Source organism: Cydia fagiglandana, chromosome 1, assembly GCF_963556715.1.
Source record: "Cydia fagiglandana chromosome 1, ilCydFagi1.1, whole genome shotgun sequence".
NCBI classification, from domain to species: domain Eukaryota; kingdom Metazoa; phylum Arthropoda; class Insecta; order Lepidoptera; family Tortricidae; genus Cydia; species Cydia fagiglandana.
Genome location: NC_085932.1, coordinates 1,309,214 through 1,332,506, shown reverse-complemented (window position 1 = coordinate 1,332,506; position 23,293 = coordinate 1,309,214). Strand labels below are relative to the sequence as shown.

At 40.0% G+C, this 23,293-nt stretch overlaps 1 protein-coding gene across 7 annotated transcripts in view; it reads right to left on the bottom strand.

Annotated features, from left to right (window-relative positions):
• Positions 1-6,202: 6,202 nt before the first annotated feature.
• The window catches only part of LOC134670168 (CUGBP Elav-like family member 4), a 797,956-nt gene continuing 780,865 nt past the window's right edge, over positions 6,203-23,293 (bottom strand). For 5 of the 7 annotated variants that reach the window (XM_063527978.1, XM_063527899.1, XM_063528282.1 and 2 more), the window contains 8 exons: positions 14,714-14,872; positions 14,239-14,353; positions 12,928-13,101; positions 12,353-12,520; positions 10,816-10,893; positions 8,794-8,970; positions 8,432-8,595; positions 6,203-7,769 (listed from right to left, as the gene is read on the bottom strand). In XM_063527978.1, coding sequence (XP_063384048.1) covers positions 8,468-8,595; positions 8,794-8,970; positions 10,816-10,893; positions 12,353-12,520; positions 12,928-13,101; positions 14,239-14,353; positions 14,714-14,872 — 999 coding nt within the window. In that variant the 3' untranslated portion in view covers positions 6,203-7,769; positions 8,432-8,467. The remainder of the gene's footprint in view (positions 7,770-8,431; positions 8,596-8,793; positions 8,971-10,815; positions 10,894-12,352; positions 12,521-12,927; positions 13,102-14,238; positions 14,354-14,713; positions 14,873-23,293) is intronic. The other 2 variants (XM_063528054.1, XM_063528142.1) reach the window with 2 other exon arrangements.

The following is a 23,293-nucleotide window of genomic DNA, read 5'->3' as shown; positions in this document are numbered from 1 at the left end:
ACGTCGAAATAACTGGCCAATTCGAAGGTGCACCTGGCATAAAACGTCGATTTGAATCACATCATTGCGTCTCGCTTGCACGAATGACAGCTAACTGATAGATTCAAATATTGTTTTCATGATAGGCGCGCGTTCGAATTGGCTTGTAAGACAAATTATTATTTTTTTACAAAGAATTGAATATGTCTACAATATAATCCATAATGATATGGCTTGTAATATAACTAGAGATTTCGGTTGCGTCTTATTTTTAGTCTGCAGTTGACCACATGAAACATTTTCTGGATAACAAGCACAGACACGAGTCAGTAATGCCGGCTACATACGTAACGATAAATCGTTGCGATAAAACTGTGCAGTCCGACTGTGCAGATAAATCGAACCGTGTGTATGACAAATCGTTACGATAATCGACAAACCATTACGAACCATTTTGTGTTATTCCCAGCTGTTACCACCAAGGTGTTACCAGTTGAATAAATCTTTTTTTTTCTCGGAACTCAAGTCACTGTGGTATTGAATAAAACCAAGGTTACCGTTCGCGCGATTGGTCGCAATCGCAAGTAGTTGCGTTAGGCAGCATTGGATCGAATTCGTGCGGCACCAAAAATGACACCGCACCATTCATACTGCCCGTAAGGTATGAAGTAGGTACCTAATGCATAAGTATTTGCGTCCGCACGGCCCCGTACGATCGGAGAATTTCTTCAGATTGGCGAAAAATTGTCTCGTCTGGATACAACTTTACTTCAAACTCGGGTAAATTAAATCCATTCTACCCTCAGCAATAACTACCCTAGTATTACCTTTTTTTGATACCAAAAGCGCATAATCTGACAGATGGATTTGCCCGAGTTTGAAGTTAAGCGAGTCACAGTGGCGTAGCGTGAACTACCTAATCTAGCCGTGGGCGAAGTCGCATCTGCGAGGCTCTTTTCTGTTACTGTGCCCGAAAGGGCCTGGCACGAGGCGACGGCCCACTTCGCCCACGCCTAGCTATGCCACTGGCGACTTATAAGTATGTGCTAGCTTTCTGGCGGCAGAACATTGCAGTAATTCCTCCAGTTAATAAAGGGCTGACTTTAATTTTGTTGTCTCTGTTTTTCGTTACATTTGTTCTTAAACAATTTGTCTGGTTTGAAGAGCACCTCATTCTGGATTGAATAAACACGATGCATGTCTAGGGACATCTGAGGGGGGGGGGATGTAAGGTGGTTAATGGTGGGGTTCTGAGCCATGGCTGCGTCGTCGATTTTATCGAAATGTACCTAACGCAGTAAAATCGGCCCAAAAGGTGTTTTCTTGGATCTTTGACGATGGAAATAAAACACTGTCCTAATATAATTAAAATTATTTATTATCCTTCATCATATTTCTAGCATACTAAACGTAATAAGTGTATAATAATAAATAATTGAATAGTAATTTAGTTTTGAAATATTTCAGCAATATACATATTAATAACTCGATATAAGGTTAAAACGTTCATTAACTAAATAAGACATGCAAAGTAGGCGAATTATTATTGTATTTATTTCCCTAATGTGTTTCTATGAACGCAGTCCGTCATTAGCTAAGTACTGTTTAAAAGTTTCTTTAAAAACTATCAATAAAGTATAAACTAATTAATTAATTTAAAAAGAACAATTTAACTAGCGACGCTCCAAAAAAGTGATCATAACTCTCTTATTTTACAATCTTTGGCGAACTATAACAATATATGAGAATAAACATTTTCAATAGCTAGCTATCAAATGCTCTGTATCAGCCCGCCGCGCGCGTGAGCGGCAGGCGGCCTACTGTACATGGCGGCCTATTGACCGTTGCTCGCAGTACTATGCTCCTCGCTGCTTCTGCGCTCCTGGAACTTCCCATTGTGCGGCAGATATCTCAGTAATATCTACACACGACCTTATTGTCATGAAAAGTTTGTTAGATGTTTTTGAGCACTAATAATCCACTACTGACCGCGCGAGCGCGAGGAGTTGTAGTAAGCGAGTCTGTCTACCAGCTGTCAATAAAACTGACCGGTGTTTTCACGGTTAAGATCGGTTTTATTGTCAATCAGTTGAGGGCACTTCGTTATAGCTTATTTTAGCAGCGAGCCCTCGTCCTGTTAATTTGTGCTTCAATTTCATTTGTGCCTTAACAAAGAGAACTCGCATCTAAAAAATCTATGCGAAAGTGAGGTAACTGTATCTTCTATTTATGTCACATTATAGGAATGCTCAACTTTGGTTCGAGTCACAATTCCACTTACATTTAGTTTTGGTGAATCTTTGGTAAGTAACCGGTAAAGCGTGTACTGAACGACCATTGCCTACCAAATCTTATATTAAAATACATATAACAAGTAGGTATCGATATGATATCAACATTATTTAAAATTAAAATTATTTCGACTGCCATGAGGTACAAACGGGTATCTGACAACGAGCAGTACATTTACTGACTCTTACATAAATCAAGTCGGTCATTCAGTGCCTGCCCAAACAAACCAACCCAAACGAAACGTTAGGAAGTGTCATTTTCATAAATAGATACATAGAGTAGGTTCAATGGACGATCGTTTCAAGCGTATATCACAGATACCTTAACAGGCATCTCAATGCTAAGCTATATGTAAACAGCTAGTCTGTTTCCTAGTCCAGGCCTTCACCGGGACTTCGGATCGGATCGGATACAATACTATTATATCAATTTAAGGGAATTGGAGTCAAATCCGGCTGTGAAACAATCACGGTGCCGCGGTGAAGGAATCGAATCGTCCCTGTTTCCTTTCTTTTCGATTCGATATCGCGCAAGGCGATCAAGAATAGGTTAGGTTGGTTACTCTTAAACTATTCCAACATAAGTTATCCAGAACAGTGCATGTCCACGCTACTTTAGATATTGGGCGACCGAAATTAAAATCCTAAAGCAATTTCTCATCCAAAAATCTGTACATCAAAACACCTAAATGTGTAATGTCGCCCGTGTAAAAATGCGCGCGTTCTAAAACGGTTAATGATTATGATCTCGACTTAGCATTTACACAACGTCACCCTGTCACCCGCCCGGGATTCCGGGCAAAAGGCTAGTAAGCTCCTAAATTAGATATGACGTCATTATTATGTACACATCGAGTTTGAAGGCTGACGCATACCGAAGGCTATTTAGTCAAGTTCCACGGCTGCAAGCGTTCTGGACTAGGAAAGGAATATTTTACGGACGGCGCGATTTTGTTCTACTGCTGTCTTTAGTCTAACTGTTGGGGCAGTCGCGGTGCGGGTCTCTAGAGTACAAAGAGTAACACTTTACTGACCATTTGTAGAAGACCTGCCAATGCAATAAATAGCTAAAGATGGCTAGTTAGTATTCTTTGTTGGGCCGAATATGAAACGGTTTTCGATTGGTCTGTTTTCAGTTCTGAAAGAGCAGGAGGCCAGATTGAAATATTAATAGGGAGGTCTTACAATCTGATTACCGCATGACTAGCTGCCTCCCGTTCGCTTTTGAAGGACTACAGGGGGCCTAGCCAAGATGACAATCGTAGGTACATCAACAAACGCCCGAAAAGAAACAAATGTATCGGGAGGACAGGTGCAACGAAAAGTTACGTAATCATTTCTATACATTATTTCACTTTCGATAGGCGTTTTCTATCAACGATTGTCACTTGGTTAGACCCCCAGGAAAGACTGGGAATACTTTATTAAGTAGCTAGGTCTTACATCTTGTTAGTACCCGCGTCGCGTTTGCCGATCTCTGCTTTAACATTCGATAGCAAAACGTCTCTAGAGTTACTTGCTCTACTCACTCGTCTTTAACTCGCTAACTTCAAACTTCTAATTTAACCGAACGGTTACACCATTTCCACTCCTCCCTACCGTACATTACCATAAATAATCTCAATTCACCTTAATCTTAACGTATCTAAACTATGGATGAAATGATCTATAATAAAACAGTATTCTGGATAACTTATTAAAACATGAATACAATAAACTTATTATTGTTACAACATAGTCGGTTTCGGTACAATTGGGTAGACATTATCTGTAGGAAATCGTATGCTTAACTAACTAGGATAATTAATAGTTAAACTAAAAAACGAAATGGCACGAGAGAAAGCACTAGAATAAGTATAAATTAAAATAAATAGTTCAACAAAAAAGAGTGCTTGAAGCTAAACTATGCTAAGCGATAGAAAAAATAAATAACGTAAAGAGATATGACTAGATTGTTTTTTTTTTCCATTACTAGGATCTACAATTCATAAAAGCACTATGCGCCTCTCTCCATATTTTATTATATAAATAGATATATAATAATATGATTAATTAATTATTCCAAATTCTAACGTTTGTTTTTTTTTCATTTTCTGATTAAAATATTGGCATTCATCTTACTAACTAGCGTCGAACAGGGACCAGGGCGTAACCGCGCGTCGCCGGCCGGCGCGGCGGCCTGGCGACCGTCCCTACCCACCTCCTCGGTACTTCCTTATATTCCATCTACGCGAGCGCTACGACCAATTTTAAACATGCGAACGTTATAAATATTCTATAAAAGTTTTAGGAGTTAAATAGTTAAGAAATTCGATTTTGTAATACTAAGTTGCCGTTAGTTTTCCGAGAGACGGTTGATGTTGCAGATTTCTCAGCTTTCTGGTTTCGCGGTCTACCGTCTTCAGAAGTATGAGATGACAAGTGAATGAGGATACGCTAGAACGCAAGGCGCAGTAATTTGGAATGAAGTGTCCGGCCAGTTACTAGTAAAATAAAAGGCGAAGCGCAGGAATCACCCGAGAGGGGCTCCCGTCCGGTCTATACCTTCGAATAGGGGGCTTTCCGTGCAAACTACGGAGTTATCGATTGATTGACGTTTCATCTAATTGTCTGTGGTTTCCGTCATTATTAGGTACATAGATTTGAATACTTTCCTAAGTTTCGTTTTCAGCTCTTTATTGCCATCGCACGTGGCCAAAGAGGGTAAATGAAACATCGGGAGGCAATATATCTAGTCAAATATTTTATTTAAAGATTTTTGTTTTATCTATTTCGTCAGTTTATTTTCTCTCCTCGTATGATTACAAAAGGTTTTTGTCTACAGGACTGTCTATACAGTACCATGAAGTTGAGAGTAGTCTGCATGGAAAGCCAAGCCCCTGGTTAATCACGGTGACAGAAAAGTTCAGTCGCTGACTTGTTGTTGGTTCAAACGTCAGGCCGACGTCCCCAACCGTCCCACAAGTACTCGTACCCTCCCGGCGCGGCCGCGATGGGATGAGATGAGATGGTTCCGGTTCCTATGATGAGGATATAAAAAGTCGCGGCTAGTGGACCCGAGAGCGGGCTGGCCGAAGCATCGCAGTCTAGTTCAGAGTTCGGCAAAACCTGCCTACATGAAAACATTTAGATACATTTAAATAATTGCAAAGCATACCCTGTATCCTAGAATCACTTTTATGGGCGATCGTTTTATACATTCAGAGAGGTTCATTAATCTATTACAAACGTTAGCGTTACCGCAATATATCTTTAGGGATTTATTTTTAATCAGTATAAAGATATAAGTACAATATTATTAATAGCCCGGGGGGCTCGGGCCGCCCCGGGGGCATTACTCCTACATTACGCACGAGGTGATATTTATCGATAGTCGATATACTAAGTATACGTGTTCCGGTTTGGCATCGATTACTGGTATCCTAATAGCGCGAGGGCCGTCGCTCGTCGCGCCGCACTCACTCGGCCGACGGCCGGCCCTGAGGCCCGAACAGACCGGAGGCCCAGAGGCCGACTCACAAGTCGGTACGAAACTAGACCACGTCAATAAACAACATAATTCAACGAAAACACTACAAATTAGAAAAAAATGCGACGTGAACGAAAACAACGCTATAAAACAATTTAAAAAGCTCAACAACGTATTGCACTCAAGTTTCAGGAAAAAGAACTAGATACACTCGAAACGTCGGTACACAAATTCATGTTGTTTTTATACACACCGCTTACTTACAAATCATAAACGCCTAAAACTAGAATACTATATCAATATAATATAATTATTTGTGTAAATATAAAATTCTATGTCTTGTGGTGAGTGTAATATTTGACTATAGCGCGGCAGACGACGGCGGGCGCTCCCGGGCCGGGCGGGCCGTCGTGGGCGCGGCAGCCGGGCCCGCGGCGGCGCCCGGACCCGCGTCCCGCTCGGCTCTCGGCCGCCCCGGCGCTGTGCCGCCACACCGGCACTTAGTCCGCCCGCGCGCACACAATATAATCTAAGGTATCTCAGTATCATTATAATATTTATATTGGTACCTTTTTGATTATGAATCTATTTTTGTCTGTAGAAATTACACTAGTTTTGTAACCTGTTAGCTCGCGCACCTCCCACTGTTGACTCCCGGACGCGGTCCTCACATTTATTGTATTTAACACCTTAACACGAATAGTATTATGTATATATTTGTATAGACACACACGAAATAAAGACGGGGAAGCACGCTCGTTGAGAATTGACATCGCGTGCGTGCCGCGCGCTCGCGCCGGCCCGTAGCGGCGGAGGCCACACGGCCAGCGGCGAGCGGCGGCGAGACGCGTCACATACAGACACGAACGGCGTGAGTACAGTCCATTATGTTGATTATACTTTTTATATCACAGCCCATTTGGAATTTACAACACATAATAACACGATCTTTTGAAACGAAGGCCTAAGTATTCGGTCTTATGTTGAAGTGCACTTTGATTTGTACACAGCGTTAAATACAAACATTTAATTTTTGTCAACAACATTGCCATTAGTTTACGTTCACTAACAAGTAGTTTGTGAGGAGCTGGGCATACCATGGACAGAGTTGCGTCGCACCGATACGAGTCATCGCGTATTGTCCGTGGCGTACCGGGCGTCGGGCGCTGTCGGCCGACGCGGGACGCTCTCGCCGCGCGATGCATCATGAAAGTACAGATCATTGGAGTGGGACTGGTTATGTTACACAAGAGGACTGCCGTGTGGTACCCCAGCGTATTAGCTTATCAGACACACACATAATAAAATTTAACAAAATATAGGATATATATACTCCAATAGTGATCTACACCGAGCACTTACATTAATGCAATCAGTTCGGCGGAGGGAGACAACAGTGTCCGCGATGTGTCCGGGACGGGCGCCGCGGCTGCGGGGGCCGGGCGGGCGGGGCGGGCCGGGGGCCGCGGGGCCGAGGGGCCGGACGGCGAGGCCAGAGGCCGGGCCCGGCCGCCGCGCGAGGCCGCAACGCGCGTCCCGGCTCTACGTCTTGTTGCAATATACAATAATTAAAATACACTTTTTTCTTACATTTTCAACTTACTTAATAAATTCAGTTTGGCTTAGTTCAAGCAAATAACTAGTATAATAAATTTATGTTAAAAGTTTCAGTTAAACGTTAAGTACTTAGAAGTAGAAGTATGATTACGAATGACAAAATTTTTATAACGTGTCATTTTATAATAATAATAATTTAATCAAAGTTAATAAATTGTATATATAATAATAATATAATAGAGTAATTTAATGATTAATCGATAATGATAAGAATGAAGCATTCCTACGCGCTGATTTAATAAATTACTTTTAACTAATTTAGTATACTCGCCGAGTGGGCTCGCATAATCTTTAGGTAAGTATGTAGGTAATGATATTTACTATACAATAAAGATGTATTAATAAATTCCTTGGAATTGTTGATAATACATGATGATGCGCGCTGCGGGCGCGGGGCGCGCGCGGCCAGACACCTGCAACAAGCAACACACGCTGTAACACGACGCAACCGCAACACGCTTGATATATTTACACATACGGCCTGAGTCGCTCTTATTATACACAAGCAAAAGTATTCGGGCGGACTTAGTGCACCCTGCACAGAGCACATGGCCGCATTGGCCGCTTGCCGCTACGCTGGCGCTGCCCGCCTGGCCTAACGATCCGCTTGACGCTGGCCACAGCGATTGTATATAATATCTATATGCAGGTTGTTCAATAAACAGAAACCATCACTTTATACGTATTAAAATGTCTATATACATATCAAATATAGATTTTTTTAAATTCAGATTTTACACTGTTACAGGAATGGCATGGCATATAAAGAAATGGCATGTTATTTTAGTAGGTATATAGTTGTTAGAGTTTAGTTTAATTATTTTGTTAATACTTTTATTTTTGTTACTAAACATAAGAACTAAACATAAAACATAGAAGGTAATGTAAGAATTGTAAGATTAGTAATCAGTGAAAAACACCGTTAAGAATCCTATATATGAACTTTGCAAAGAAATTCAGAGGTGTATGTGAAGTCACCAACTCGCTTGTGGGAACTATAGCCCCATCCCTTTTGTGCGTGGGAAGAGAACTATGTCCGATAGCGGGATATATAAGGCTGTATGTATTTACTCACGGTGGTGACGCGGGCGCGCAGGGACGGCGTCTAAGGTTAGTAAGGCCGGTTGGCGTCCTTGGGCCGCTTGAGTTGGACCTTGAGCCGCTTCATGCCGATCTGGAAGCCGTTCATCGCCGCGATGGCGGCTTGCGCCGATGTGGGGTTGTCGAACGACACGAAACCTAGAATATTATGAATACTATTATTACTATTAAGGATTGCATAAAAAATATAAGAGTGTAAACTGAGTGGGGGCCCGATTCGGATTTCGAAATAGGTCGCCAGGAAACAGATCGCCATAGGTACCTATAAATTATAGGTACCTAGAAATAGGCCGCTATAAATGATCATAAGTCGGTATGGTGAATAAATAAACTAACCGAAACATTTGCTCTGGTTAGTGGCGCGGTCAATAAACACTTTGCTGCTGATGACGTTCCCGAATGGCAGGAACATCTGCATCAGCTCCGCGTCCCCGAACTCCTGCGGCAGGTGGTAGATGAATAGGTTGCACCCCTCAGGGCCGGAGATCGAGCACCCTGGGAACATAAGAAAATCTTTAAAGAACTCACAAATCTGCCTCTGGACACAATTGTTCGGCTTAATTCTAAACATAGGAAAGATGGCATGTAAAATAGTCCTGTATAAATCATAAACCGGCTCTTTCGCATTGGCTTATGTTACATATCTTATAAGTTAATATTGCTATTTTGGACCGAGATTTAGTTTCATCAAAGCCCTCTTGACTTGCCTGTTCTTACTAGCATTTGAGACCCTGAACTTACTATAATTTTCAGAGAGTTAAAATCAATGAATAAAATTGAGAGACACAACGTTTTTAGAACTTTGAGCATGGATTAAAGTTTCGTATCACAACTTGCATTTTTTGTCGAAAGTTTATGAGAGAAACATATATGTATCATGTTTTAATACTCGCATCCATGAAAGTTTGAATTTATAAAAAACAGTTGCATTGCACAACCTTTTGTTCATCAATGGCAAGCTCGATTTCGTAGATTTGTACAAATGATATCGATATTTGTGGGTTCAAAAATAGTGCGCTTGTTGTTTTTGGTCGTAGGAAAACAGCTAAGTCGCGTTTCACCCCGAAAAGTAGGTATGTAAATACTTACTTCAATATCTCGTTCGTAACAGCTCGTTGTTTGTAATATGATTGTTGGACCGTTTTTATTTTGCTGTCGAATTTTGTTTTCGTCAGGCATCGATACATTATGGTGGACATCAGAGTTCCCCTTTTATAATACATAATACCTATATAAGCGCAATTTCCGCGTATGTCCTACAAATCTTCCACTGCACGTATGGTATTTTCGTTAGCGCAAAAATTGGGATTTCGTTTTTATTCCGCCCAGAAAGAAGAAGAGCTCTTCAAACCAGCCAAATTTTATCCAAATCTTACGAAATAAAAATCGACAATATAATAAAAATCGGCCCAAATACAAACAAGATATTTGAACAAACTCGGCTAAGTTAAGAACCGTCTATTTCCTAGACTTTTAAAAGTGTCTACTGTCCAAGCTCTCAAGAGAGAAAAGAACTGCACACACACGAAGTTTGTAAAGTAAACAAGAACAAGGAGCTAAACAGTCAAGACAACACAACATTTATACAAGTACATTTACTTATAGTAGAGGTACATCAAGAAGTCCGAAACTTTGGCAACAAGTTGTCACTGTAACGTGCAGCACTTCGGAGCAATACGGACTACACAGACAATTATAATGCGTTACCGTGTTTCAGCTCGGAAATTAGCAGTGAAAAGAAGAAAGATGGAATCATGAAAGTGTTTCCGATGCTAAAATACGGTTGTTCGGGCTAAGGGCGTACACTCAATGTGAACATTTTGCAGTTTGCAAAATTGTATCTTCGCGTTTTAGAATCTGTATGCTGTTTACACGATTCTAACTGAAAGACTTAGTATCTTCTTACAAGACTACATCTCATGGATGTTAGTATATTGTCAATTGAATGTACGCTCCTAGGGTGATGTTGTGTAATGATTACCAGGGCATCAGGCGGTTGAAAAAGTAAGCAAGAGGAATCGGAAGGATGTATGATCGGCCGACGCGATGAGGGGTCTATCTGGTTGATTTTTATTGTGAATAAAGATGCCACTTTTCGATGATGATTTTTTGTAATTAAAATATTGCTAAGCTCGTTTTGACAAATTTTAAAAAGCATGGAAGTGCAATAAGCCAAGTCCAGGCAAATTATTACGTACGAGTTTTTTGTAGACGTCAGCTGCGTGAAATCTGCATTCGAATAATGTTAACACCACGTGACGTTTACGGTGTATTGTCAAATGATTTCAATGCAGACTTAATATAGCCGCACTTTTTACAAGTGGCACCTCTATTCCTATAGCTCGGGGCTCCACTTACCTTCCCTCTGCGCGGGCGCTATGGTGGACATCGGCGGCGGGATCGGCTGCGGAAACTGGCCGTATACCGCCGGGTAGGCTGTCGAACATTTCCACAATCAACACCTATCCGACATTCACATGCACTCCACCCCACATTTAATATCAAGCTAAATAAACATAATTGGAGTATCTTATTTTCGGCCGAATAAACATGTGAACGACGTTTTTTTAAACATGAAAAAAAGTATAAGACGTAATGATTTCAGTATATAATCAAATGAAGATATTTAACATCAAATAATGTTTGAAACGAAAATGTAAAAGAAACTTTTGTAAATATATAACATAATAATGATACGATTTCCTGAGATACTTATGTTATGTTATGCGTAAATATATGATTTTGAGAGAATCTATTTGTTTATCATATGGCTGATAGATTATTAATTATTTAAAACTTAGCAAAATTTCATATACAATTTTGAAAAAGAATGTACTTGTGGTGTACGCAGAATACTTCTAGAAATAATATAAAATCTAAATTATATATTTCTCCCCTTTAAATAATTGGATATTGACAATACATCAATGTTTTACACAATGACTGCAGTAACAACAGATTATTATGCCTATGATAACACCGACAACAACTACAGTATGTGACATACGTATCCGACAGCGTGATAGGTACAGCGCATATAACGTTACACCATCAACACTTATAACAGTTCATTATACTTGTATAATATCAACTGTCAATCGATCGGTCTTTAACGCGGCTGAACATTGTGAACTTGGCTGGTTGCACTAAAGTGCGTGTAAAAAGATCGATCAATTGATAGAAGCGATGTATACACAAGTTGTCTTTAATATAATAGTTGTCTTTAATTATCGACGATCATAATGTAAATTCATATAGATTAGCGTAAGAATAATTTATACTGTAATTTATCATTATGAAATAAATAAACTAAACTAAACTAAATACATTTTTAATGACAAATCTCTTTTTCTTTTTGAGTAGGTATTATTTCAAAATTTAAAGCAACTTGTGTGTTAGTAACATCTGTCGTACAATAACAATAATAACATTTCGCCGTTTGACATCTATGTTGCTGCGTGATTATTTCAAGTAAATAAACATCGTTTAATATATCCGATCCGTTCGATCGTACTAGTTATAATATGAGTGCGAGAGAGCCAACATAAGTAAATATATCCATTTATAGATATTTAGACGATGTTTACATTTGAAAATCACAGCTAATATGCCCTAAACCCACAGAGATGCGTGACACGAAATAAAATGTTGATCATTCTATACAGTTGCTTAATGTCATTTGTTTATAAAGACTTGGTTTAAATCTTTGAAGTCTCTACAAACAAGCGACTATCAAAAAGATATTTAATGTCGTTATAAATATCCGCACACTTCAACATCTTTTTAAAATTCTAAAAGTGTGCAAATATTTTCGTACACATCATTTCCTCGCTTATCGCCCTCGATAAGCGAGAAAAGACTACATTGGTAAAGCGAAGCGGTAAACGCCACTCACCGACGCCTGGGAACGGCTGCATGCCGGGGTAGGCCGCGTGCTGCAGCGCCGCCTCGCCGTTGGGCAGGCCCTGCGCCGTCACGGGCACCGCTGCAACATTCGTCAGATCAGCGCACATCGGCGATATCACGCCTCGGTCCTCGCCCAGCAGTGGGACGCTCAGATAGGCTGATAAAGAAATAAGCCTTGCTTTATGGTACGTCGCCGTCAACTAAGTTTGATGTGGTTGTTGATGAGAAGCGACTGATGTGTAGTGATATTACGTGATGTTCTCGCCCAGCCACTGCTGGACCTACAGCCTATCTGAGCGTCCTATACGGGATGCTCAAATAGGCTAGAAAACATGTCTTGCTTGAAGGTACGTCGTAATCAACTAAGTTTGTGTGGTTGTTGATGGGACGTAAGTTCTTTCAAATGATTGGTATGAATGATGTAGCGTCTCAGTTCTCGTCAAGCAGAGCGACGCCCAGAGAGGCTAATAAAGAAATACGTGGCTGTCAACGTCCTGATATTAGACGTCTGGTCAGCAACAGTGGAATGGGCAGCAACGGCAATGCATTCAGCATTATACTCACGTCCAGTGAACGTCTGGTGTATCCCGTTAGTGTAGACCGCGTCCTGTGGCGGCGGCTGTCCGTTGGCCGTCTGCGCCGCCATGTTGAACCCCGGCATGGTCGGCGATGGCAACGACGGCAGCGCGCCGTTCAGTGGCTGCGCGCCCGTGCCTATCGCCAGGCCGGAGAAGTTGTCTGTAACCGTAATGTTACCGTATTTAAACACTTTAAAATTGTATGATTTTACGTATGATTGCTAAATTGGATAGATGAAACTTTGTATTCAGAGCTGGAAATATGTAAAGCACAAAGAGGTCTGTATTGAAATAACCAACAAATCATCGACCATCATTGTTTGACACGGATAGTGCTATTTTCGCGTCTCTATCTTTATTCTTCACCATATTGTAAATTCTACGCAACAATAAGTAGTTGAGCTTCATTCTCTTCTATTTCACCATTTCATTATTTAACCCTTTGAGGTGATCAAAATAGCCGAGGTAGAACATTCAAGTCTCCTGGCGCGCAATTGTGATGCCTAATGAAATTCTAGGAAAAAAAAGCAATCAGAGGATGAAAAGTTATGTTTCATACGGATAATGTTCTGTGTATTTACCAGAGAAGGGCGGCAGCATGGAGTTAGCCATGCCATTAAGCGCGTAGGAGGCGAGCTGTCATGGCTGATGTAGTATAGTGGTACTAGTGTGTAGTGTAGCGCTCTATATAGTAGTGTAGTTACCAGAAGCAGGCGGCACCACGGATTTGGCCATGCCGTTGAACGCGTGGGAGGTGAGCCGTCATGGCTCATGGCTGATGTGGTACTAGTGTGTAGTGTGGCGCTCTATATAGTAGTGTAGTTACCAGAAGCAGGCGGCACCACGGATTTGGCCATGCCGTTGAACGCGTGGGAGGTGAGCTCGGAGTAATTAACAATGGAGCCGCCATTAACAGGCGTTCCCCTCTGTCGAAAATAGGCGGCCAATGGTCAACCTCATGTCAACCATATGTATGGACTGACGTTTATCTGACATGACGTACCTATACATTTGATGTGCCCCTCCCCCGCAAAAAACGGCAGACTATTTTGTACCGAAAATTTTAGACATGGCGTCTCCGTTGGTTATATCCTCCAAGGAGGTGAGCCGTCATGGCTCATGGCTGACGTGGTACTAGTGTGTAGTGTGGCGCTCTATATAGTAGTGTAGTTACCAGAAGCAGGCGGCACCACGGAGTTGGCCATGCCGTTGAGCGCGTGGGAGGCCAGATTACATGGCTGATATAGTATACTGGTACTAGTGTGTAGTATGGCGCTCTATATAGTAGTGTAGTTACCAGAAGCAGGCGGCACCACGGAGTTGGCCATGCCGTTGAGCGCGTGCGACGCGAGCGCCGTCATGGGGCTGATGTAGCCTTGCGCCGTCGCTGCTACCATCAGGGCTGCTTGTTGCTGGAAAAGACATGATAACTTTACTGACAAATTGAAGTCCAAATAAAACAAGCGGCGATTGCTATACTAAATAAGTAAATACACAAACTGATTACAGCTGTATGATTGTTGTTTCAAACGTCCATGAAAAAAAAACTCTACCTAATACTGACTACGGAAGACGGAGTAGTAGACATTCACCGACCTCTGGGTAGACAAAGAAGGCCTACCAGGGATCTATACCTACAGGCGTCAATTATTAAGACGGAGGAAAATCATGCAGAATGGAGAGCCTTATTGCACAAAACAGTGACTTCATTTGGTCGCGATCCTCAGTCATTAGAAAAGTAACAAGAGACCTTCTGTCTTTCGTAAAAGTACCTGCTCAGTGATGACTTGCGCGTAGGTGCTGTAGGCGCCGAATTGGTTGAACACGAACGGGTTGAGCAGGCTCATGTTGCCGGCCATCTGCTGCATGCGCCGCAGCTGCCGCTCCTTCTCCGTGTCTGCGAACTTCACCACCAGGCTCGAGGACGCGCCCTGGAACATGGAGAACAAAACACGTCATGCCAGCTGTCCAGTAAACACTCGTCGAGAGGTTCTTGCCTTGCGCTCAGCACCGCTCCGACCCAGTCGGAGAAGGACGAGACGAGGCAAGTAAGAGCGAGACGAGAAGGAAGCAGCATGTTCATTCTCGGCCTGTCTCGGGGTCTATTGATGAGTGTATTCAGCCGGTATTAAACTGGTTCTTTGTGTTTCAACGTTAGGGCCATTTCTTTTAATTCCAGGGTGGATCGAAGGAGTTTCTGCATGGCCTTTGCAATAACAACTTTATTTCATTAGGTATATAATGAAAAAAATCCGCAAACTTTTAGAGGCAAACTCTACAACAAAGTTTATTATAAACTAAACCGAACAAAAACTAAGTGCGCACAATACTAACCGACTACACTATTTAGACAGACTAGACTAAACTTGGCGAAACAAGTAGTTCGGCAACACTAATGTAATTGGTTGATTTTCGAATTAACTTCGGAACAGTGGCTGTGGCCGTGTGTGCTTTAGTTGTACTTTATTTGCTGCACTTAGTGTGTTTTAACTTTGTAAGGCTCGATGTCCTATAGAAGATTTTTACATGTAAGACAAGATTTTTAGTTCGAATTGCCCTCCAGACCTTATATAAGTACCTTATATACCCCATAGGAGCCTAAAACTTTGAAATGTTAGGACTCTGGGTCATTATTTAACAATAGGTGTTATTATACCGGGTGTGGCCTGTAACATGAGCAAATAATTAAAACATAGATTTTACTCCTCAAACGGTTTTGTTCAACAACTTTTAAAAATTATGAAGTATTTAGACTCCCTATTTTTCATACAAAATAAATATTATCTTCAATGGACGCCATCGCCACGCCATATCATTGTGATTGACGTTGCTTGTCAAGCCTTAAACATAACAAAATTCGCAATACATTGCGTTTTTTGAATAACCTTTAAAGTTTATTAAAAATCAAAGTACAAGTTATTTTCAAAAGTCGCTGAACAAATGTTGATCAGTATGCGGAGTACAGCCTACAGTTAAATTTTTTACTCATATTACAGGACACACCCGGTATAATGACATTAATGACCGTCGTCATGCGCACAATTCAGTTAATAATAGTTTGGATTAGGTACCTATTTTCATTAGGAAATACAAGAGCTTCAATAAGTGACTGTTAACACAACTTCCGCTGTGTTTTTTATTACCACTTCGGTAGCGATCACGCATACGGCTGGGGTACGGCGGCATGGAAAGCATTTCAATATTAAATGCCAAATATGAGTTTTATTCACAATAATATACTTACGCCTACATCACTTACGATTCCAAGTAATATTCGATTTAGTACGAAAACATAATCGGCTTTAAGTACACGTACATTTTCTCTTTGAAATATAATCTCATGTTTTTCATAAGTAGAACGCGTAAAAACACGTCGCCCTTTTTGAATACGTAATCCCTCACTAAATAGACGCTCGAACCCTGAAAACGTTTATTGTGCGAGCCTTTTATATTTTACAGTATTCTTTACGCGAGGGAAATATTAAGGAGCTTATAAATAAAACGGCACAATCGGCCCCCGGACTATTACGAGTGCAATTTCCTACGAACTACCGAAAGCCAGCGAACAATGCGGGGCTAAGCGTTCAACGTTGGCATGAGCATTCATTATGTATTTGCCGGGACGGGCAAAAATGGCAGAGCTCCATAGGCCGGGCGCAACAGGTCGCCCCCCGCTCGAGCAACAAGTTATTTGGGCTCACATCCAAAAATGCATCGGCCGGCCTGCAAAGTTTAAGACGGTTTCCTTCCGTAATAGTTTCGCCATTACGCTTTCCCTAATTGGCCATGTCGAACGCATTAATTGCTCGTTAAACTTGGATTTTACACAGCCTTTTTCAATGCAATCGTAATGAGGGTGCGTTATTAGTGTTAATGGACCGCCTAATTAGTGTAATAGGATTAATAATTATTATTGTAGCGATTCAGGAAATTTTAAGCGCGGTAAGGTTTTAATGAATTGTGCTCGACGTTTTATGAGACGTTCGTGGTTTTGCTTTGTAGTTTGGATTGGAAATAATTGGTTCTGTCTTCATAATTTTTTATTTTCGTTTGCTTTGTATCAAATTGGGTTGTTTTCAACGACGAAGATGTAAATTGTTAATGGCTCGTTACTGTTGTTAAGTAAAACGTTCGATTTAATTTGAATAGTAAACACAAGTAGTGAAAACATGTAGTCAGGCGAGTCAATTAGCTACGCTCGATATTTATTAGAGTTAATCTATTTTCATTTATATTACATATATGTATATACATTTATGAGGAGTTAAATAAATCAAGCGTCGCGTGATATTTCATGCGCAACTTATCTTGCGCATCCAAAAAAAAAAAATCGGAAACTTTTTACATTTTTGTATGGGAATCTAAATTTTCCATTTTCAAAAAGAAAGTTTTCTTTGATTCCTGTAAATTTTGAAGTTTTCTAACGTGTCTATCTGTCTGTCGCGGGTATTAACCTACAGTTTGCATGACATAGCCATTATAATACCTATGCAACACCTTAATATCCTTATCAACTATATCCACATTAGGTATACAATATACCAGAATTACTAGACAGACAGGAAGCCCACATCTATTCTTATTACGTATACCTACAACGCCGAACACCCACACTATTCGCCCGGTCGCCCATTCTACGTCTGAGCCGTAATGAAATTTGTCGGTCCGACGGTCCCGAATATGTCGAAGACACTACCTGTACACACACAAGGACCTAACTAATGTGACACTTGTATTAAGATACCACCCTGTCGAACTACAGATTAGAGCTGTATTCAATGTGACATCCGACTATATGCTTCTTAGGTGCTTAGTGCGCCTATGTGAGCGGAAAATGTATAGAATTCAATTTCTGGATGCTTGTCTTGTTATGTGCCGGCAAAGTCCTTTAAACATATATATTGTAGTATCTATACATAGAGTAAGTAGTTTATCTAGCACTATTAAATTTAGTTTGAACAAAAATAAATCAACAAAATCCGCTTGCAAAAACAAAGTGACGATTCTTGAAATTTCTGTCTGTGTCTGCATTATGTGGATATAAAATGTGGATTTTTTAAGACAAACAAAAATGGTCTGGCCATTTTTATTTGTCCCAAAAAATCCACATTTTGACTATTCGAACTTTTACTTTTCCAAACTAGTCGATGTCCCAATTAGTTCGGATAACAAAGGTTCTATTGTAAATAAATTCGTAGGGACTGTCAGGCATATTCTGATTTTAATAACAGGTCATGAATTACTTCGATCTTAATTAGGTATAGATCTGATCTCAAATCTGTCACTGACAAAAGTGACATTTATTGATCCTAAGGCGAGGGACACACTTATCCCACGTACGCAACGTATGCAATGCATTATGACATCTGAACACTGAAATTTGTACGCTTAGAAAAGAAACATATACTTGTCATACGCAACGCAACGCATGACAAGTATGTTTCTAAGCATAATTTCAGGATTCAGATGTCATAATGCATTGCATAACGTTGCGTACGTGGGATAAGCGTGTCCCTGCCTTAATACGTGTCTTTAGACACTGGCAGATGACATGATGAATGAATGACGTGTGTCAGTTTGAGGTTGAGGGTCTGCCATTTTGTGACTTAAATTACTACTTAAAGAAATGTTATAAATTAACTTATAATTAAGAAAATTCATGGCAGTTTTAACACCGAATAATCAACTAACTAAGCCTCTTCTAAGGCTACATACATCAATACGTTTTAATTAACAGCAAAATCCCCCGGGTTGGCTCGAAGTCGTACAACAACAATTAGGGGCGTAATAACGTCGCGATAATTGGGGGCCGTGGGGACCTCTAGCTTTGCCTATTTCGTGTTGCGTAAATATGAATGTACTTGTACTTAACATTGACAAAGTCAAGACCTTATACTAATGAGGTAAAGATAACGTCACAAGGCAACGATTTCGTGAGGACCCGTAATCTATCTGTGGAATACTTGGAAATATAATTACATGTTTAATTTTTTCTAAATCAAGCGGATACGTATGCGAACGATTCTACAAATTTTTAAATTAAAGAGCTTGGGACAAGATACGAACTTGAGAGCTTTTGGAACACCGGTCCGATTGTTCTTAATCAATTGAGCTACCGAATCTTCAACGAAGCAGTGATTTTTTACAGTTTTCCTGTAGTGTCGTTAGCAAACGTATCGGGTTGATAAAAAAATATTTTTGTATGGTTTAGTCCATTGTTACTGGTGAATTCACTGTAACATATAATATAACTTAGGACCCCGGTACCGTTCAGTTAGAACATTGTTACGGTAGATGTCGCTATGCTTCGCTTATTTAAGCCGTGTAAACAAAAAGATCCAAGAGAAAAGATCATCCGGACGAAGACGTAACTCGTGGCTCAAAAATCTCCGAACATGGTTCAAACATATTCCGCGCAGCTGTGTCTAAAGTTCGTATAGCCCTCATGATAGCCGACCTCTAGGAGATGGCACTGGAAGAAGAAGAAGTTCTTTAACTGAGTATAGGCCAAAGGTGCGGCACCATATATTCGAGAATAACTTATTTTGATTTCCGAGGCACGTTTTTTCCTTAGACTTTATTCATCTTAGGTATACGGAGTTACATATATCTTTGTTACAGACGAAATCAATAAGGCGTACATCAAATATATTCAATGAATACACCCAAGCGTCTGAAGTACACAACACAAGGAAAATAAAAATAACACGCGTTACCTCATAACCGAAAACAAGGTGCGTTTTTACGAAACCTGTTCACATATTTATAACTTCATGTGCTCGAAAGGTAAATAATATTAAGAAGGCACCTACTGAAAGCTTATAAATATTAATGGAGTAATCTTCTGAAAACGTGCTACTATTGAGCGCGGTGTCACGACTATTTAGCGAGGGTGTGAGGTAGCCGAATGAAACATGCTTGTGACAGTTGTGACATATTTTGAATCAAAATTATTGATGTTGCAGTGAAGTGACTTCCTAGAAAACGAAACTAACTGTCTACATAATGTTTGGCAATAAAAGTGCAGGACAAAATACCATGATTTCATGGGAACTTTGCAATTTTTACAAATTCTCTTTGGCATATTGCTAAATTCGATATTTGCCAGTAAACACTTTAAAAAAAAACTCTATCATTGCATCACACTAATACATAACAACACTCCATTTTAAGATCCTTCTAATGGTTTCCCGCAATCACAATACACAAGGGAATGATTAGCGAATCAACCACTACTCAAAACGCCGTATGTCGCTAAAAACTACATCGCTGCCACAAACAGTCGTCAATTTTCAACCTTATAGCTACGAAATAGGCTCTACTAACGGTTTGTGTATGTTAGTACAATTTTGAAAGTGGACGGCTGCTTCCCCATACATACGTAATCCCCATTTTCCTCCATGGATATTGATGTTACGGAAAACATTATTACACAATATTTTTTTTATTGAATTTCGACCATGCCCCTTCGTTTGACTTTTTCGATGTTTTGATTATTATAAAAGTAAGGAGCGAAAAACCAGTTCCATATAAAATTTTAAAAGATTGGGCAGATCTCCGTGAGCTCGGCGTCTGCGAAAGCTGGCGGGATACCGTTCAGAGCGGCTACCGCGAAAACAGAAAATCGCGAATTGCGGAGATCTTTCTCTTTTACTCCAATGAAGGCGTAATTAGAGTGACAGAGAAAAATGCCCGCAATTTGCGAACTTCGATTTTCGGGGTTATAGCCCTGGGGCCTGGACCTATCAAAGAGGCGTGCTCTTGTGTTGGAGGCCAAGACTCATTTTGGGTCATCGCGTCCACTAAGTATAAATATATAAAATTTTAAATGCTTAGTCTAACTCATAAAAATCGTAAAAATAAATTCAAACGAAGGGGCTTGCCTGTGGTTCTTTTACATCCAATTAAGTCAAAATATTTTCAATAATGTTAATAACCAGAGAGGAAAATGGGGTACGTTTGTATGGAAAGGCGGTATCGGGGCGTTCGTCCACTTTCGTCTTAATTTCGCCATAATAAAAGGGCCAGATATTCACGGCTAGTTAGACAGCGCGCGTAGTTCTTTAGGCGCGTCTGTCAGCCGCTCCCATCTCAAGGGGTCAACACACCCCCAATTTAATTTGCCACCGAGTGTAGACAAGGGCGAGATGGAGAAACTTAGTTAAGCTTAAATTAAAAAGTGAAAGTGGTTCTTGGAGAACGTAGGTTTTGAGGGAAAGTCTTGCCAGGTTTTCGATGTGGAATAGAATACTGTGAGAAGCCGATTTGTGGGCCTTGGTTGATGTAGGTACTATTACTTACTATTACGTTACATAAGTGGGCACAGCGTCACATTATGATGCTCATGGTACATGATCATCACGAAGCCAACTTGCTTGATTTAAAAAATCTAAAATTTCTTTATTCAAGTAGGCTTAGCAACAAGCACTTATGAATATAATAATATAATCTTAAGCTAATAATAATCTGAATAATTTATGATTATTACATATTGAATAAGTATAATTATTGAATTTTTATACAGATCAAATTTATAATGATCGAGAAAATTGATGTGTAAATATTGAAATATCAGTTGCTACACAATTTATTATTATTAGAAATTTAATGTAATCGAACGCTTTAGTTTTGTTTTTTCATTTAGAAAGTTTAAAAAAATGTCAACATTGAGGTCTTTAGTCTAACGCGACGTCACAACTCTCATAAGTGGTGCCTATATACGCAAAAGGTACATTTGGCGCTCAAAAAAAACTTAATGGCACTCTGATGATATTAACTTCATGTCACTCAAACTTACCCCTTTATACGACCCGAATCCCGTATATTATAGCATTATAAGTATATGTAATTAACAAAAAGTACTAGTGCTCAGTCCAATTGGGTCAATTTTTGAAGAGGGTGTTTTTTCGACATTTGTATGGCAATCTTTTATTTTTGAAAAATCCGATTTATAATCATCGTTTTAGGAAGGGTTCTTCACAACAAAAAATATACTGTAGGAGGCACCTCTGTACTTTTTATAGTTAGCTAGATATGGACGTTTAAAGATCGACATTTGTATGACACTATTTAGCCATTTGTAAGGCGCTTTTGACATGTATAAGGCATTTTTTCGACATTATATGGCAGTATCAACATGTATATGCTACTATTTATTATTTTTGTTGCATTTATAAGACCTTGACGACATTTGTATGACACCTTCTCGACATCTGTATGGCACTATGTCGACATTTGTATGCCACAATCGACATTTATACGGTCAAAATAGCCGTATAAATGTCGCCATACAAATGTCACGACATGTCGCTAATAATATTTTTTAGCGATATTTCCTACACAAAACAACCGATTCACTTATTTATTTTACTATATATTTTAACACTATATTTGCAACTATTATTATAAAATAAACATTTTTATTCCAACTATGTACCAACGTATTAAGCGTCCATACAAATGTCATTGTAGTCGTACCAAAATATATCGAAAGAGATTTTTATCTGTTTTTAAATAAATTAAACTGTTTCCGGGTCTATATTTGATGTCAATCGATGCCCAACTAACCGCACTATTGCGTCGTAAATTTAATCTAACCGTTATTCAATAGACAAAGAAGATTATAGGGGGTATATTTAAGTCATAACAAAACAGGTGCGACGCGGGACAGCGATAAAAAGGCTTCCCTGGTTTTATTAAATAACGCATTAATTTATCAATATGATTAAATCAATTCTCTAGAAAATGCTCTTTATAGAAATACAAAGTTCTTTATAATAGGTTGCCTACATACAAAGTTATGATTTTTTTTATTGCGCTATGCCGCCACTGGGACACGCGAAAAACGGCAAATTTCGCCGTTTTTGGAACTTCAAATGCGATTTTGTCAGGAACAAATAATATTTTAGGTACAGTTGTGCATGATTTTTAAAGCTTATAATACACTGAGTGAAAATATATACATACCCAGTCTTTTAGTCCTATGGACTTCGAGTTTTAGCCGTGGGACAGCAAAAAATGCCTATTTGAAAATTGACCCAATTACATCCACCATGCTATTTGTACCACAAGAGAACCCAAAATGCCTTCTCACGTAAACGATGTAACCGACATCCACTCACCCTTTCACAAACACCATTGTGGTGCGGGGTGACACCCAGAGCCGTGCCATTGTATTACGAACGTACTTAACTGGACAGATCGAGATCAACAGTAAATAACTGTCCTGGAGACATAGGACTTCCGCCGGAGCGGTGCTTAGCGGCCATGGGCGGAAGCGGGCGCGGCAGCGGGAGCGGAGCCGATATGGAGCGTAGGGCAGATATGGACCGGCGGCGTGCAGGGTTGAACAT